Here is a 19,242-nt window from a genome sequence, read left to right as displayed (position 1 = left end):
TGGTGGAGGAGGACAACAGGACCATGAGTGACAGTCAGGTCAGAATGCAACATAGAAGTGAGCATCTGCCAATGCTTCATTCGTATGACATTTCTCAAGTCAGTGACATGCCCGGATACTTGTCCCTCCCTTGCACTGAACCTTGCGTCCTTTGTTGCAGAAAGTGACCCCGATGCACCCAGCCCATCTGGCATCACCACCTCCCCTGCTGCTCCCGCTGCGACATCACATGGCAGCGCAGAGGAAACCTTGGAGGATGGGCCTGAGGAAGCCTCTGAGGCCAGCATCAGTCAATAGACACAGGCTTCCACCAACGCAGATACAATCATCACAGTGGGACAAGTTAGTGACAAGGTTTCTGGGTCACTTTCTAGCACGCACGACACAGCTGTTGATGGGTGGAGGAGGGAACGTCCGAGGCCTGCCAGGCACACGGAGCTCTGCTGGAGGCATGTATTCAGCTGGCCCCAATGCCAGGCTGCTGCAATTAGTTCACCCTAAGCTGCTGGAGATGCAACAGCGGGGCTGGAGAATGCAGGAGGGGTTGTCAGCGACACTACATGATGCGAAGCTTTTGGGGGAGTCCCACAGCCTTCAGGTGCAGGAGATGGTGCTGGCACATCAGTATTCAGGCCAACATTACAAGGGTGCCTACTGCAGTGGAAAGCTTGGCTCAGGAAATGGTTGGACTTTAACCTGGTGTTGTAAGACTTCTTACTGTGTTTACTCCAGTCCAATGCCGGCATCTCCACATCAGGAAATGGTCACCAGGAAATCTGGTGGTAGCGTCCCAGTGGGCCATAGTCGAATCACAGTGGACCATGACTGAGTCGTAGCGGGCCACTGCTGAGGGCCTCGGGACCATTCTCGAGTCACAGCAGCCCATGGCCGAATCATAGTGGGCCATGGCCAAGTCACAGGGAGCCATGGCTGAATCACAGTAAGAAGTTTAACAACACCAGGTTAAAGTCCAATAGGTTTATTTGGACTTTATGTTGGACTTTAACCTGGTGTTGTTAAACTTCTTACTGTGTTTACCCCTGTCCAACGCCGGCATCTCCACATCATGAATCACAGTGGGTCATGGCTGAATCATAGCGGGCCACTGCTGAGGGCCTCAGGACCATTCTTGAGTCACATTGGTCCATAGCTGAGGGACTTGGGAGCACCTTGGAGATACAGAGGGCCATGGCCAAGACACAGCAGGTTATGGCTGTGGGCCTCGAGAGCATGGCTCAGTCACAGTGGACCATTGCTGCGGGGTTGCAGTGGTTGGCCCAGTCTCAGAGGACACTTGCTGCGGGCATCCAGAGCTTGGACCAGACTCAGAGGCCACTGTCGAGGGCTCACACCTTGGGCGAAACGCTGTTGGGTCTCCAGGACTGGCAGGGCCAGGTGACACTGGGGCTTCTGGAGCACAGTCCAGCTGTTCCGCCATCCCACAGAGTGACCCAGGGGCCCATTGACACTCCGAAGGAAGAGGAAGGGCTGATTTGATAGACTGATAGAACCCCTACAGTGCAGAAGGAGGCCATTCAGCCCATCAGGTCTGCACCGACAACAATCCCACCCAGGTCCTATCCACGTAACCCCACCCGTTACTCCCTCTAACCTTTGCATCCCGGGGCACAAAGGGGCAATTCAGCATGGCAAATCAACCTAACCTGCACATCTTTGGACTGTGGGGCAAAACCAGAGGACCCAGAGGAAACACAGACACGGGGAGAATGTGCAAACTCCACAAAAACAATCACCCAAGGCCAGAATTGAAACCCGGGTCCCTTGCGCTGTGAGGTGTGGGTGGCCAGTCATCCAGATGTTCAGAGGAATCCTAAACTTTTGTGCTGTAAATTTCAGCTTCCAGCTTTCCCCATTCTTTCTTACAGGGAGCCATGGGAACATTACACCTGTACCTATGGTCTACCTCTATACCTATGGTCATCCCCATCCTGATTATTTACCACCAAGTAGTTTGGCTGTTTCCTGCCATTTCTGGAACACCAATGGTGCCTTCCTGATTGTTTAAATCTGGTGGCAGTCTGGGTTGCTGGCTTCACTTGTCTATGTCTCTTATGGGTCTGTTCTTTGGAGCCTGACATATTCAGGGGAATTTCCAAACACTCCTGCATGGTCGATTGGATCACTTTCTCCGGTGTCATGTCAACATGCCATGCTGGACTTTCTAGCCAGGAGACTCTGGCCGCCACTGGGCCTTCCAACTCCCCCTTCCTGACATTGGTGCACTTCCATAGAACCATAGAACCATAGAAAATTACAGCTCAGAAACAGGCCTTTTGGCCCTTCTTGTCTGTGCCGAACCATTTTATGCCTAGTCCCACTGACCTGCACTTGGACCATATCCCTCCACACCCCTCTCATCCATGAACCCGTCCAAGTTTTTCTTAAATGTTAAAAGTGACCCCGCATTTACCACTTTATCCGGCAGCTCATTCCACACTCCCACCACTCTCTGCGTGAAGAAGCCCCCCCCTAATATTCCCTTTAAACTTTTCTCCTTTCACCCTTAACCCATGCTCTCTGGTTTTTTTCTCCCCTCGCCTCAGCGGAAAAAGCCTGCTTGCATTCACTCACTTCATGGGCAGCGGGATAAACAAGTTGGCATGGGTATGCCCATGACACCAGAAAGTTGGTCAGGGCCCTCCAGGTCCCAGCCCTCCAGATGACCGCCTTCATCACTGATCATAGATATCATAGAAACCCTACAGTACAGAAAGAGGCCATTCGGCCCATCGAGTCTGCACCGACCACAATCCCACCCAGGCCCTACCCTCATATCCCTACATATTTACCCACTAATCCCTCTAACCTACGCATCTCAGGACACTAAGGGCAATTTTTAGCATGGCCAATCAACCAAACCCGCACATCTTTGGACTGTGGGAGGAAACCCACGCAGACACGAGGAGAATGTGCAAACTCCACACAGACAGTGACCCAAGCCGGGAATCGAACCCAGGTCCCTGGAGCTGTGAAGCAGCAGTGCTAACCACTGTGCTACCGTGCAGCCCATTTTTAAATAACGTCCTGGGTGACACCTCGAAGTAGCGCTGGGCCACGTAAGATTAAGAAGTTGTAGAGTCATCCAGAGGGCACGGGTGAAGGATGGCATGAGTTAGATTTAGGGAAATAGGCACTGTTAACGATCATGTCGACCTGTTTTATTGCACTGTTAACTATCATCACTTCATGTAATTGCACCCCACAGCTGTAACTAACATGTCTCTGATTCACCTCCCACAGGGATGACGATACCCCAAATGGACCCAGATGGGCTCAGAGAACGCTCTGTGCAGGAGAGGACCCTTCGGCCCACTGAATATGCGATCCCCATATTGCAGTGCTGTGCAATACACCTAACAGGCATGGCATTCCATGCGTTCATAACAAACTGTGCCAGCTGTGGTGCCTTGCAGACCCAGTGTGTCACACAAGCTGGCATAGCATCCCCTATACTCTGGGACCAAGCTGGATGTTAGGGAACTTGGGGAAATAAATAGTGATGTCTTGAGGAGTGTACATATTACAGAGAAGGAGGTGCTGGAAGTTTTAAAGTGCATCAAGGTAGATAAATCCCCAGGACCTGATGAAGTGTATCCCAGGATGTTGTGGGAGGCTAGGAAGGAAATTGTGGGTCCCTTAGCAGAGATATTTGAATTATCAACAGTCACAGATGAGGTGCCTGAAGATTGGCGGGTGACAAATGCGGTGCCTTTGTTTAAGAAGGATGGTGGAAAAAAACCTGGCAACAACAGGCTGGTGAGTCTAATGTCTGTCACAGATAAGTTGTTAGAAGGTATTCTGAGAGATTGAATCTACAAGCACTTAGAGAGGCAAGGACTGATTAGGGACAGTCAGCATGGCTTTGTGAGTGGAAAATCATGTATCACAAATTTGATTGAGTTTTTTGAAGGGATAACCAAGAAGGTAGATGAGGGCAGTGCAGTCAACTTTGACTACATGGACTTTAGCAAGGCCTTTGACAAGGTACCACATGGCAGGTAGTTGCGCAAAATTAAACTTCATGGGATCCAGGGTGAGGTAGCCTATTGGATCCAAAACTGGCTTGATGACAGAAGACATCCAAGATGTTGTAAAGGGTTGTTTTTCAAACTGGAGGACTGTGACCAGCAGTGTACCTCAGGGATCGGTGCTGGGTCCACTGTTATTTGTCATTTACATTAATGATTTGGATGAGAATTTAAGAGGCATGGTTAGTAAGTTTGCAGATGACACCAAGCTTGGTAGTATAGTGGAAAATCAAGAAGATTATCTAGGGATCTTGATCAATTCGGCCAGTGGGCTGAAGAATGGCAGATGGAGTTTAATTTATATAAATGCGAGGTGATGCATTTTGGTAGATCAAATTGGAGCAGGAGTTACTCAGTTAATGGCAGGGTGTTGGGGAGAGTTATAGAACAAAGAGATCTAGGGGTACAGGTTCATAGCTCCTTAAAAGTGGAGTCACAGATGGACAGGGTGGTGAAGGCGGCATTCGGCATGCTTGGTTTCATTGGTCAGAACATTGAATACAGGAGTTGGGACGTCTTGAAGTTGTACAAGACACTGGAATACTGTGTACAGTTCTGGTCACCCTATTGTAGAAAGAATATTATTATAGAAAGAAAACTAGAAAGAGTGCAGATAAGATTTACTTGGATGCGACCGGGACTTGATGGTTTGAATTATAAGGAGAGGCTGGATAGACTGGGACTTTTTTCCTGGAGCGGAGGAGGCTGAGGGGTGATCTTATAGAGGTCTATAAAACAATGAAGGGCCTAGATAAGGTAGGTAGTCAACATCTTTTCCCAAAGGTAGGGGAGTCTAAAACTAGCGGGCATAAGTTTAAGGTGAGAGGGAAGAGATACAAAAGGGGCCAGAGAGGCAATCTTTTCCACACACAGAGTGGTGAGTGTCTGGAATGAGCTGCCAGAAGCAGTAGTAGAGGTGGATACAATTTTGTCTTTTAAAAAGCATTTTGACAGTTACATGGGTAAGATTGGTATAGAGGGATACAGGTAATTGGGACTAGTTTAATGGTAAAAACTGGGTGGCATGGACAAGTTGGGTCGAAGGACTCTGTAACCAGAGGTCACAATCTGAGGATATAGGTTAAACCATTTGGGACTCAGATGAGGAAAAATTCACCCAGAGAGTGGGGAGTCTGGCACAGTGATTTGTAATGTTGCCTCACAGCACCAGGGACTGGGTTCAATTCCTGGCTTGGGTCACTGTCTGTGTGGAGTTTGCACATTCTCCCCTTGTCCGCGCGGGTTTCCTCCGGGTGCTCTGGTTTCCTCCCACAGTCCAAAGATGTTCTGGTTAGGTGCATTGGCTATGCTAAATTGCCCTTTAGTATCCCAGGCATGACCCCAATTTGTGTCCCCAAATTATTATGCCCCTCCCCCCCGCCCCCGGTGAAGGGGGATGAAATGCCTTCTTATTCAATTCCCTTGGTTGGTTACAACACGATAACTTCAAAGGAGGGAAAGTGGGAACAGGTTACTGAGCTGGATGATGTGGTGATACTGTGTCTTTAAGGAATGTATTTAATCATGTTCCTGGGATTTTGTCGGCACTGTTGTCTATAGCTGGTGCCCTTCATTGTTACTGAAGCTGTATAATTGACCTCATGTTTGTTTTTATTTGAACTAATGCAGTGTTCTGTTGTTTTAATATTCTCCTGGGATTGCAGAGCTTGCTTGGGGATGATTAACAGGGCCTGTCATATGACTGGGGACAGCTATGCTTCACAGAAAAGTCCAGTGTTAGTTTTGTTTTCAGAAACTACTTGGAACTGAGAGAAACACCAGTGTTTTTCCCCCTCTGTGGAGTTGGAGTTTTGCTCTAAGTGTTGCTGTCCAGATGCTGCTTTTGAGTTAAGGCAAAGCAACCTCTCTCCTTTCCTCTCTCTGAAGTATGGAGACTGGAAGCTGCCAGAGACTCAGGTTGGAGAGTGGAGATGACCCCTGGTGGATGGACAGAGTGCCAGTGAGCTAGGGGTGTTGATGGAGAGGTTGAGGGCCTTTGTGGGGAGTGTGACGGGGGATGGGGGGGAGAAATAATCACCCGCGGTGGCCAGGCCTTTCGGAAGAATGCCTACTATTAAAAAGGAGACTATTGATGGAGGCCCCCCACTTCCCAACTGGGGTATCTTAGTAGGGTCACTTTTCAGGCTCCTGCCTCGGAGTCTCAATTTTGAGGGTTGTGGGAGGAGCTATGTAGAAAACAGTCCTTAAGTTGTCATTAATTTGCTACTTATGGCCTCAATTAGGACAAGGATATGAAGGTCAGGCCTAGGTTTCACCTATCCCACTGTAAATTTCCAGAGAGGACAGGGTGTGCGAGAACCCATTGGGAAAGCAATCCCAAGTATGTTATGGCCACCCCCTGCCTACAAACCTCCTGGTGAAGGAACATAAAATTCTGTTCCTCGAGTAGAAAGTTGACATAAAGATCTCAATGCATCTAAAACTCCAGACTTATCCCAATTGCTTGGCTCCTTTTGTCAGATAATTGGCTGGCTACCTTGCAACATGTTTGAAGGATTTGAACAGCATGACTGTTGGACAGAGTCTCGCTGGCATGAACAAAGTCCAACTATAGATTTCTAGCATTCCTCGAGGAATTGAATAAAAAGACAAATGACGTAGCAACATCGCAAATCATATCCAGACCATCTTTCAGTTTGTATATGTTTAACATCAAGTCTAATATGTTTATTTAATCATATTTTATAACAAGCATTCAACAGCAGACATACTAAAAACTTTCATAATGACAAAGGATTATAAACTTTGAGCATAAAAATATACAGAATATAAAATAATGTTCATCTTTAAGGAAGTCTTGGTGGTTTGAATTGCAGCTTTATATTTGAAATGAATATGTTTCAGGTTGACCGTGAGCTTAAAAAAAAACTCTTGAAGAGTTGAAATATAGATTCTAGAATAGTACAGTTCAATTTGATTCGATTCAGCTTTGTCCTGATCTCTGGGCTGTTGTAAAAAAAGGCCTTGGATTTTATCCTGGAAGTCCCAAGTTAAATTACAGATCATTTTAAACATCAGAGTAATGCACATTCTAATTAAAAATTATGCTAACATTATAATTGCTTTTTGATAGAAACAAAGCTTTCTGTACAGCATTCTAGAACATTCTAGAAAAGCCTCCAAAAGGTTCAGGGAGCTAGGTAATGTTAGAAATCTAGAAGAGTATACGACTAGTAGGAAGGAACTTAAGAGGGAAATTAGAAGAGCAAGAAGGGGTCATGAGAAGGCCTTGGCAGACAGGATAAAGGAAAACCCCAAGGCATTCTACAAGTATGTTAAGAGCAAAAGGATACGATGTGAAGGAGTAGGACCTATCAAATGTGACGGTGGGAAAGTCTGTTTAGAACCGGTAGAAATGGCAGAGATACTCAATGAATACTTTGCTTCAGTATTCACAGTGGAAAAGGATCTTGGTAGTTGCAGTGCAGACTTGCACTGGACTGAGAAGATTGAGCATGTGGACATTAGGAAAGAGGATGTGTTGGAGCTTTTGAAAAGCATCAAGTTAGATAAATCGCCGGGACTGAGATGTACCCCAGGTTACTGTGGGAGGCGAGGGAAGAGATTGCTGAGCCTCTGGCGATGATCTTTGCGTCATCAATGGAGACGGGAGAGGTTCCGGAGGATTGAAGGATTGCGGATGTGGTTCCATTATTCAAGAAAGGGAGAAGAGATAGCCCGGGAAATTATAGACCAGTGAATCTAACCTCAGTGGTTGGTAAGTTGATGGAGAAGATCCTGAGAGGCAGGATTTATGAACATCTGGAGAGGAATAGTATGATCAGAAATAGCCAGCACGGCTTTGTCCAAGGCAGATCATGCCTTACGAGCCTAATTGAATTTTTTGAAGATGTAACTAGACACATAGACGAGGGAAGAGTGGTAGATGTAGTTTATATGGATTTCAGCAAGGCGTTTGATAAGGTGCCCCATGCAAGGCTCATTGAGAAAGTGAAGGGGCATGGGATACAAGGGGACATTGCTTTGTGGATTCAGAACTGGCTTGCCCACAGAAGGCAAAGAGTGGTTGTAGATGGGTCTTTTTCAGCATGGAGGTCGGTCACCAGTGGAGTGCCCCAGGGATCAGTTCTGGGACCCTTGCTTTTTGTGATATTTATAAATGACCTGGATGAGGAAGTGGAAGGATGGGTTGGCAAGTTTGCTGATGACACAAAGGTTGGTGGGGTTGTGGATAGTGTGGAGGGATGTCAGCAGTTGCAATGAGACATAGATAAGATGCAAGACTGGGCCTCCGCCCAGTGGCAGTTGGACTTCAACCCAGATAAGTGTGTGGTGGTTCATTATGGCAAGTCGAATAGGATGAAAGACTATAATATTAAGGGTAAGACGCTTGGCAGTGTGGAAGATTTGAAGGATCTTGGAGTCCGGGTTCATAGGACGCTCAAAGCAGCATCGCAGGTGGAGGCTGTGGTTAAGGCGGCATATGGAATACTGGCCTTCATCAATAGAGGAATTGAGTTTAGAAATTGGGAGATAATGCTGCAGCTGTATGGGACCCTGGTCAAACCCCACCTGGAGTACTGTGCCCAGTTCTGGTCGCCTCATTACAGAAAGGGTGTGGAAGCCATAGAAAGGGTGCAGAGGAGATTTACAAGGATGTTGCCTGGATTAGGTGGCATGCCTTATGAGGATAGGTTGAGAGAGCTGTCTTTTCTCCTTGGAGAAGCGAAGGATGAGAGGTGACCTGGTAGAGGTGTATAAGATGTTGAGAGGTATTGATAGAGTGGATTCTCAGAGGCTTTTACCCAGGGCTGAAATGGTTGCCACAAGCGGTCACAGGTTTAGGGTGCTGGGGAGTAGGTACAGAGGAGATGTTAGGGGTAGGTTTTTCACTCAGAGGGTGGTGGGTGCGTGGAATCGGCTTCCCGTAGTGGTGGTGGAGGCGGATTCGATAGGGTCTTTTAAGAGACTTTTGGATAAGTTCATGGAAGTTAGTAAGATAGAGGGTTCTAGGTAAGCCTAGTAGGTAGGGACATGTTCGGTGCACCTTGTGGGCCGAAGGGCCTGTTTGTGCTGTAGCTTTTCTATGTTCTATGTTCTATTCAATAACACTGCATCATTTGCAAACCAGAACTTGAGTGGATTGACATTCTGATATACTGTGTAATAATAAAAAGAACGAGTGTCATTCTTGGTCATGGTCATTGTACGACCCTGAAGCTCAGAATGATGAATATTTTGGTCAGTTCATTTTCAGTATTCTCCAGTGTCATATCTGAAGGGGTGAGATAATCGGTCAGTGTAGGAGTTGGTGGAATAATTTTCATATCTGTAGCTTTCCAGCCCTTCGGCCCGCTCTGTTTTAGAAGACGCTTCTTCTTGATAGGATGTGACTGATTTGATCATGCCATTATCTTCCTGGAACTTTGCCTCAGGGTAAATGGTGTCTGCCAAGTGATTACAGTTGGGAAGACTTTTAGCAACACAAATATTGTCTCCAAACTTAGTCAAAGGCTTATAAGTTTGATAGGAAACCTTAGTAGTTGTGGTTATGATAGTCTGCAGAGCTGGAGGTGTGGACCCAGTGCCACCTAATCTGCAGGGGTATTCTCCATTGTAGTAATGACTTGAATTTTGTGCAATATGGCCACACTCATTCCCGTCTCCATTTCCTCCTTTTACTATCTGCTTCCACCCAGGATGTTTACTTGGCCCATCAAAGTTCCGATCGTGAACATTCAGAGTGCCCATACTGTGCTGGGATCCATTAAGTTGCATACATATCTTTCCTGAGTCAGTTTCAGATTGCATATTACTAGAATCTTTATAAAGAGCTGAATAAGAGTTGGAGCCCATATAGCCAGACATAGTAAAATCATAGCCACAGGAACCTCGAGGTACATACATCCTTGGATTGGAGACCTTCTGAAGTGGTGAGGCCGTCTCCACAAAACTGCTACTGGAATCATAAACAGGCTTGAAAGATTCTGCATTTTGAAATGGCGAGTAATGATGTGATGGAATAGGAAAGTTTGCCTCTGCTATTATGCCAAATCTATCTGGAGCTTCCATGCAAGGCATATGGTGGAAACTGCTGAAAGGACCACCACTGTCGTGATATCTACTTGCCTGGAGATAAGCAAATAACGAAAACATTAACTATAATTGCAAGACACCGAGAAAAGTTGTGCTTCACATTTTAGATATACATAGATGTTAAAAGACTGCTGGTAATGCTGTCATTTATCAGCATAATATTTATCTACCTGTACAAAGTTTAGAAATCTCTCTCTCCGGACAAATGTTCTAATAGTAAATCTGATCATGTATAAAATGTTGCCTGTTTTTTAGTTTCAGTCTCCCTCACTCCAGAGTCAATCTGATGACATCTCACTCCTAGCAGGGTGTGTTCCACAATCTGGGAGATATTTTCTACTGTTTAAATATAGAGACAGGAATTAAAATTGATTACTAGAAACAGCAGGATATGTTGAAATTATCATATATTTTCTGTTCTAATTTAGTTCCAAGCTTCCAGAGAAAAAAAATATCAGATTCCTGCTGGAGGAAACAAAAAAGACTTAGGACTTAGTTCATTCTTGGAACTGGAATCGGTTTAATAATAGAGGAATCAAATACTTTGGTGGAAAGTCAGCATAGAATTTGCAGAAGATTTTATTTGGATTTTCATTGTGTTATGACAGAAAGCTGCCCAGGAGGATTTCCTCCACTAGTGACTAAGTACCAACTCAGTGACAAGGCTAATAAATAGTCCATTGCTCTGACCTGCATTTTAATCAGCTGAATAATACTCAGCACAGAGCAATTTCAATAGATGAGTAACAAACAGATGGATTAGTCAATGTATTGATCAGCTTTATATTTCAATGTCATGGGAAGAGCTGGTTTAAGAATCTTTTGACTCTGGACGTTAAGAACATTTTGAGACCCCTCCAGACCATCTGCACAATCCCAATCATACGCGGTGTAAATCAGCCTCCCACAATGTCCTCTACTATATAACCTATAAAACCATCCCCCCCAACAACCCCGGCCATGTTCTTCCATCAGTAACAAATGTGCAGTTTTTCCACACTGCATTCACATGATTGAAAACGATGTCTGGGATTTTCTGCTCCTGCTTTTATTTGGTCGGGTTTGGTGACATGAGAGTTTCGTGAGAAGCCTAAATTGTGTACTATGTTGGCGGGAAAGCAATCATCCTTTCTCCCTGTGAGGTGGGAGGGGGGCTGCATTTACTACCATGCAATGTCAGTTACCTCATGTGTGTACAGATGCATCTAATTATTGGAGAGTTCAGAGGTGAATGGAGAGCTCGAAAAGTGGCAGCACTTTTGCAGAGTGGCGAGAAAGCATCAGGGGAGGCCTTGTGGGTACTGGGGAATGGCTCAGGTGTACCAGGGAAGGATTCGTGGGTACTGGGGAAGGTCTCAAGTGTACTGCGGCAAAGAGTTAAGAGGTGAAGACTTGGGGTTACTGGGGGATAAAGAGTCAGGGGCGGCAGGTGGAAAAATTGTGGACATCAATTGTGGACATTGATAAGTCCCCTGGGCCTGATGAAATATATCCTAGGAGTCTTTGGGAGGCAAGGGATGAGATAGCAGAGCCTTTGGCATTGATCTTTGCGTCCTCACTGTCCACGGGGGTGGTGCCAGAGGACTGGAGAGTGGCGAATGTGGTTCCTCTGTTTAAGAAAGGGAATAGAAATGACCCTGGTAATTATAGGCTGGTTAGTCTTACTTCGGTGGTCGGTAAGTTGATGGAAAAGGTCCTCAGGGATAGGATTTACGACCATTTAGAAAGATGCAGCTTAATCCGGGATAGTCAGCACGGATTTGTGAAGGGCAAGTCTTGCCTCACAAATTTGATAGAATTTTTTGGAGGAGGTAACTAAGTATGCAGATGAAGGTAGTGCAGTTGATGTCATATACATGGATTTTAGTAAGGCGTTTGATAAAGTCCCCCATGGTCGGCTTATGAAGAAAGTAAGGATGTGTGAGATAGAGGGAAGTTTGGCCAATTGGATAGGTAACTGGCTATCTAAACAGAAGACAGAGGGTGGCGGTGGATGGAAAATTTTCGGACTGGAAACCGGTTACCAGCGGAGTGCCACAGGGATCAGTGCTTGGTCCTCTGCTATTTGTCATTTTTATAAATGACTTGGAAGAGGGGACTGAAGGGTGGTTCAGTAAATTTGCTGATGACATCAAGATTGGTGGAGTAGTGGATGAGGTGGAGGGCTGTTGTAGGCTGCAAAGAGATATAGATAGGATGCAGAGCTGGGCTGAAAAATGGCAAATGGAGTTTAACCCTGACAAATGCGAGGTGATTCATTTTGGTAGGACAAATTTAAATGTGGATTACAGGGTCAAAGGTAGGGTTCTGAAGAATGTGGAGGAACAGAGAGATCTTGGGGTTCATATCCATAGATCTCTGAAGGTTGCCACTCAAGTGGATAGAGCCGTGAAGCAGGCCTATAGTGTGTTGGCGTTCATTAACAGGGGGTTTGAGTTTAAGAGCCGTGGGGTTATGCTGCAACTGTACAGGACCTTGGTGAGACCACATTTGGAATATTGTGTGCAGTTCTGGTCACCTCACTATAAGAAAGATGTGGAGACACTGGAAAGAGTGCAAAGGAGATTTACCAGGATGCTGCCTGGTTTGGAGGGTAGGTCTTATGAGGAAAGGTTGAGGGAACTTGGGCTTTTCTCTTTGGAGCGGAGGAGGTTGAGAGGAGACTTGATAGAGGTTTATAAGATGATGAGGGGGATAGATAGAGTGAACGTTCAAAGACTATTTCCTCGGGTGAATGGAGTGGTAACTAGGGGGCATAACTATAGGGTTCATGGTGGGAGATATAGGAAGGATGTCCGAGGTAGGTTTTTTACTCAGAGAGTGGTTGGGGTGTGAAATGGACTGCCTGCAGTGATAGTGGAGTCAGAAACCTTAGGAACATTTAAGAAGCTATTGGATAGGCACATGGAGTACTTCAGGATGATAGGGAGGAAATAGCTTGATCTGGGTTTCAGACAAAGCTTGGCACAACAACGTGGGCCAAAGGGCCTGTTCTGTGCTGTACTGTTCTATGTTCTATGTTCTGTTGGGAGAAGAATCAGGGCCAGAAGGGGGAAGGCTACCAAGTGCTAAAATCACTATGCCGGAGGCAGCCTTCCCACTCCTGGGCAGTGGCCATTTTTAATGGCTCTTACACAGAGAAGAGAAGCATGGGCCAGTGCAGTGGGTTCGTGGCTGGTCATCATAGATTGATGGGTCCACTTAAGTGTCGTTGGCAAGGAACAAGGGCAAATCTAATGGTGATACACAGCAATAATGAACAAAGTCCAAAGATGTTCAGGTTAGGTGGATTGGCCATGCTAAATTACCCCTTAGTGCCAATGGGAATTAGCTAGAGTAAATGCATGGGGTTAAGGGATGGAGCCTGGGTGCGATTCTGGTTGGTGCAGACTCGATGGCTGAATGGCCTCCATCTGCACTGTAGGATTCTATGATTCTATGAAATGCATGTAGCTGAGATCTTTAAGCTACAAAGGAATTAACATGCCTGTAGTCTGACTGCTTCGCCAATTTTGCCCACTAAACCATAACTGATGTGTGCGAGTGCCATTGATTGCCAATCAGATTGAGTGACTACTATGGTCTTTCTGCACCATTGTCCCACTGAGCAAACACATACAACCTATGATGGGTGCTGAGGTGTGTTTGGGCAGGTGCCCCCCACATTGAACCGGATACACGCAAGATCTTGGAGTGAAGCTTTGGACAATGCCTACACCTGGGATGAGAGCTCAGGATGCAGTAGATTAACCAAAGCTGTGACCACTTGGTCATGTTGAGCAGGGCAAGGGTGGATTGGCTTTGGGAGATACGCATGCATCGGGAACACATGCGCGAATCCCGCGAAGTGGCCGACATGCGCATCTCCCAACCGGACGTGCCAAAAAAAACTGGTGTATCGCGATGGGAGAATCAAGCCCACAATCTTCGCAAGGGCACATAACACTCATTCTGACCGGGATCAGGGAAGCCAGAATGCAAGCGCTATGGGATTTAAAAAAAAACTTATTCATCTTACTGGATATGGGCATCGCTGGCTGGGCCAGCATTTATTGCCCATCTTCAATTGCCCTCCATTTCAGAGTCAACTATCTTTTCAGAATCAACCACATTACTGGGGGTCTGGAGTCTCATGTAGATCAGGTAGGGGCAGTAAAAAGGACATAAGTGAATCAGATGGGTTTTTACCACAATCGATAATCGTTTCATAATCATTAGACTTTTTATTGAATTCAAATTTCACCATTCGCTGTGATGGGATTTGAACCTGGATCCCCAGAGCATTACCCTGGGTCTCTGGATGGCTAGTCCAGTGATAATTCCACTGCCTCCCCAATGTAAGCAGATGTCTGGCTTTCCACAGGTGCAGAGTGCCATCGACTGCACTCACATGGCTCATAGAAACAGAAATACAGAAAATAGAAGCTATTCAGCCCTTCAAGCCTGCTCTGCTAATCATTCTGATCTTGGCTCATCATCAAAATCAATATCCTGATCCCACCTCCACCCACCCTCCCCCATATCCCTTTACAAAACAGCTGTATCTAATTTTTTTCTTGAAATCAAACAATGTTTCAACCACTCTGGGTGAAGAGATTTCTCCTCACCTCAAGTCCTCAAAAGGACTTATCCTCAAACTATGACCCCCAATTCTGCAATCCCTCACCATCAGGAGCATTCTTTCTAAATCTACTCTGTCTAATCCTGTTGAAATGTATACGTTTCTATGAGATCCCCTCTCACTCCCTGCTCTACCTGTGTGCTTACTTTCAGCAATTGATGCATAAGGACACCAAAGTCTCATTGAGTATCCACCTCTCTCAAATTACATCCATTCAAATAATAATCTGCCTTCCTATTTTTGCTATGAAAGTAGTTAACGTCACACTTATCCACATTATACTGCATCTGCCCACTCACTCGGCTTGTCCAAATCACGTTGAAGCATCTCACAGCTCACCCTCCCATTTGTTTCATCTGCAAATTTGGAGATAATGCATCTAGTTCCCTCTTCCAAATCATTAATATATGTGAACAGTTGCAGTCCTAGTACAGATCCCGGTGGTACCCCACTAGTCACTGCCTGCCAATCAGAAAATTACCCATTTATGCCAACTCTTTGTTTCCTATCTGCTAACTAGCTTTCTATCCATCTCAAGACACTACCTGCAATCTCATGCTCTTTAACTTTACATAGTAGTTTGCTATATGAGATCTTGTCAAAAGCCTTCTGAAAGTCTAAATAAACCACATCCACTGGTTCTCCTCAGTCAACTCTACTAGTTACATCCTCAAAGAATTCCAATAGATTCGTCAATCATAATTTCCCTTTTGAAAATCCATGCTGACTTTGTCTGATTATACCATTGCTTTCCAAATGCTGAGCTATGAAATCCTTGATAATGGACTCTAGCAACTTCCCCAGTACTGACGTTCGGCTCACTGGTCTATAGTTCCCCGTTTTCTCCCCTTTTGAATAGTGGGCTTACATTACCTTCCAATCTGTAGGAACCAGTCCAGAGTCCAAAGAATTTTGGAAAATGACCACCGATGAATCTACTATTTCCAAGGCCACTTCCTTAAGTACTCTGAGATGAGGATCATCTGACCCTGGAGATATATCCACATTCCATCCCAACAATTACCCTAAAACCATTTCTCTACTAATACTGATATCCTTCAGCTCCTCACTAAAACTTGTACTTTTCAGAACTTCTTGTACATTATTCATACCTTCTTTTGTGAAGACTGAGACAAAAGTACGAATTTAGTTCCTTAGCCATTTCTTTATTCCTCATTATGAATTCTCCCATTTCTGACTGTAAGGGGATACTCTCCGATCCCTGTGGCATAAAGTGCAGCTCATCAACCACAAGGATTTCCATTCCTGAATGTTCAGCTGGACTGCAACCACTCAAAGCGAATCCTCCAGATTCCTGAGGAATGTGCATGACTGATGCATCCTGAGCTGCTCTCTCAGCCCTGGCATGTTTGAGGATCCACAGCTGCTACAAGGTTGGCTCCTCAGGGACAGGGACTACCATGGAGGACCTGGCTGATGATAGCTGTGCAGAGGCCACAGAGTGCAACTGAGACATGATACGAGGCTTATGCTGCAACCCACACTTTGGTTGAGTGAACCATAGGGATGATAAAGATGAGGTTTCAGTGCCTGAACTGGTCTGGTGGAGCACTGCAATACAATCTGCAGAGGGTATCATGTATAATAGTCATCTGCTGTTCCCTGCACATCCTGGCGTGTCAACAGGGGGGAGAAACCGCTCAAGGAGATGGAGGAATGGCATGTTTCCTCGGATGAGGAGGGGGGAGAGGATGTTGGTCATGAGACAATGGCGATACCCAGATGGGGCAGACAAGCTTGGGATGTGTTCAGTGCTGCCCGATTCATGGCAGATGAGGCCAATCACCGAGGACATCCTCATGTCCCTTCTATGGATACAGCTCTCCTGTCTGATAGCTGGTAGCGTACACCCTCACTGATAAAGCATGGGGAAGGAACAGTTGTCCATCGTCCCCACATTGCAGGAGGACGATGACTACTTGCAGTGGGGACAGTGCATGGATCTTCACAGAGCTACTGTGAATATCTGACTCCTGTCTGGTTGATGGTATTTCATTTGCTCTCAGTGATTGGGTCATATCATGGTGATGTCACATGCAGAGTTTCACCTCTCCTGATCTTCTTAGTGATCTGTATCTTTGAGGTTCATTGTCACTAGAGGCTGAGGCTAATGGAATATGGGGGCTAGCAGCAGGGCCAAATGTAAGGAGAACACACTGACAATGATTGGGTTGAGTGATGATAGCCCTGAGCATTTTGGGAGACTTCCACATTCCCTGTGAGAAATAGGCACTGTGTTCAGTCTCTGAAGGAACGCCACCAATATACTGGCACTCTCTCAGAAAGCACATCGAGGAAGCTCCAGACTGAGTGCCCAGCCCCTCTCTGATACAGTTATCAGAGATTCTGTCTGGCACTACAGGAAGACACCTCATCAGACCAGGGAGCCTATGTCAGACTCCTATTTATGGAGTACAGCTCAGCCTTCAACACCATTATTCCCATGAAACTCATCTCCAAACTCCATGGCCTGGGCCTCAGCACCTTCCTCTGCAACTGGATCCTGAACTTCCTAACTCACAGACCACAATCAGTAAGGATAGGCAACAACACCTCCTCCATGATCATCCTCAACACTGGTGCCCCACAAGGCTGTGTTCACAGCTCCCTACTATACTCCTTATACACCTATGACTGTGTGGCCAAATTCCCCTCCAATTCGATTTTCAATTTTGCTGACGACACCACCGTAGTGGTCGGATCTCAAACAATGACAAGACAGAGTACAGGAATGAGATAGAGAATCTGGTGAACTGGTGCGGCAACAATAATCTCTGCCTCAAATGTCAACAAAATGATGGAGATTGTCATCGACTTCAGGAAGCGTAAAGGAGAACATACCCCTGTCTACATCAACGGGGACAAAGTAGAAAGGGTCGAGAGCTTCAAGTTTTTAGGTGTCCAGATAACCAACAACCTGTCCTGATCCCTCCATGCTATAGTTAAGAAAGCCCACCAATGCCTCTACTTTCTCAGAAGACTAAGGAAATTTGGCATGTCAGTTACAACTCTCACCAACTTTTACAGATGCACCATAGAAAGCATTCTTTCTGGTTGTATCACAGCTTGGTATAGCTCCTGCTCTGCCCAAGACCGCAATCCATCTCAATCAATCTCCCATCCATTGACTCTGTCTACACTTCCCGCTGCCTCAGCAAAGCAGCCAGCATAATTAAGGAGCCCACGCACCCCAGACATTCTCTCTTCCACCTCCTTCCGTCGGGAAAAAGATACAAAAGTCTGAGGTCACGTACCAACCGACCCAAGAACAGCTTCTTCCTTGCTGCTGTCAGACTTTTGAATGGACTTATCTTGCATTAAGTTGATCTTTCTCTACACCCTAGCTTTGACTGTAATACTACATTCTGCACTCTCTCGTTTCCTTCTCTACGAATGGTATGCTTTGTCTGTAGAGCGCACAAGAAACAATACTTTTCATTGTATGTTAATACGTGACAATAATAAATAAAATCAAAAGCCTTAGATAGGGTGCAATAAATGAGTTTATTCAGAGAGGTGAATGCTATTCAATAGTGCTTACTGTTCACGCTCACACTGTACAGATAGACCTTCTTAACCTTCCTAACCCTGCTGCTATGCCTTGGTACAACCCGGCATCAACAGCAGAGGTGGAGGCAACCTGCTTTCTACCCTGCCCTTTTCTGTGATGACCTTGGCGGACATGCCCTGGAGGGCTAAGACTTGGAGGGCCCCAGCCTGCTTTTGGGATCCTGCTGTGTGGCAGTGCCACCTTCCTCAGCTGATGCAGTCACTGGAAGAGGGGATTTGTATGGGTTAGACACTTCTGCAGACATCTGGGGGACGGCCCCGGGGTTTTGCACCAGCTGCTCCTCCTCGCTATGAATGCTCCAGTTACCCTGGCTTCCTCCTTGGCATAGAGGGTTAGCTTGAGAAGCTACACTGTCCTCTGTCATTGGCACTCGTGCATCTCCACAAGTGCCTACACCATGCAGTGGATAGCTGTGCCATGTCGAGCATGTCCTGCACCATTAATGCACCGAGATGGCAGGGCGGGTGACCCGTCACCAAGCTGGTGTGAATCCTGTGACCTAAAATGTTGTTTTGCTTAAATGGCATGCAATACAATGTAAAATCCTGCCATCACATTAAACACTGCTTTTCCTGTCCACCATCAGCCTTTATCACCGTAGAAGCTCTGCATGGGGTCCGTTGAAACCCAGAGACTAGAGGCCCAAAAATGAACTCCACTGCTCAGGTAGAAATAGGAAGGGGGGGGTGCGATTCTTCCAAAAGTGCTGGATTGGTGGGAAAACTGTTCTAGATCATGACTGTTTTCTCAGCTCAGCTTCACACTCTAATCTCCCCACTCTGTGCCCTGCAGATGTCCCAATCGTGAATCTCATTAAAAACCTTGGGGGGGGGGGGGGGCTATTCCCGCCAGACTCTAACTGTTCTGGAACCCTGCACATGCGCAGTGGCCCCGATCTGTCA

General features: G+C 46.1%; 1 protein-coding gene and 1 long non-coding RNA gene across 2 annotated transcripts in view; both read right to left on the bottom strand.

Moving 5' to 3' along the window:
• The window catches only part of LOC144511011 (uncharacterized), a 292,598-nt gene that overhangs the window by 235,508 nt on the left and 37,848 nt on the right, over window positions 1-19,242 (bottom strand). The gene's annotated exons all lie outside the window — the stretch shown is intronic.
• The window catches only part of LOC144503779 (chorion-specific transcription factor GCMb-like), a 43,571-nt gene continuing 33,560 nt past the window's right edge, over window positions 9,232-19,242 (bottom strand). The window contains exon 5 of the mRNA XM_078228645.1: window positions 9,232-10,160. Coding sequence (XP_078084771.1) covers window positions 9,285-10,160 — 876 coding nt within the window. The 3' untranslated portion in view covers window positions 9,232-9,284. The remainder of the gene's footprint in view (window positions 10,161-19,242) is intronic.

The sequence above is a fragment of the Mustelus asterias genome, chromosome 2 (assembly GCF_964213995.1).
Source record: "Mustelus asterias chromosome 2, sMusAst1.hap1.1, whole genome shotgun sequence".
Taxonomy (NCBI): domain Eukaryota; kingdom Metazoa; phylum Chordata; class Chondrichthyes; order Carcharhiniformes; family Triakidae; genus Mustelus; species Mustelus asterias.
Note: the sequence above shows the minus strand (reverse complement) of the source record. Positions and strands in the feature narration are given on the sequence as shown.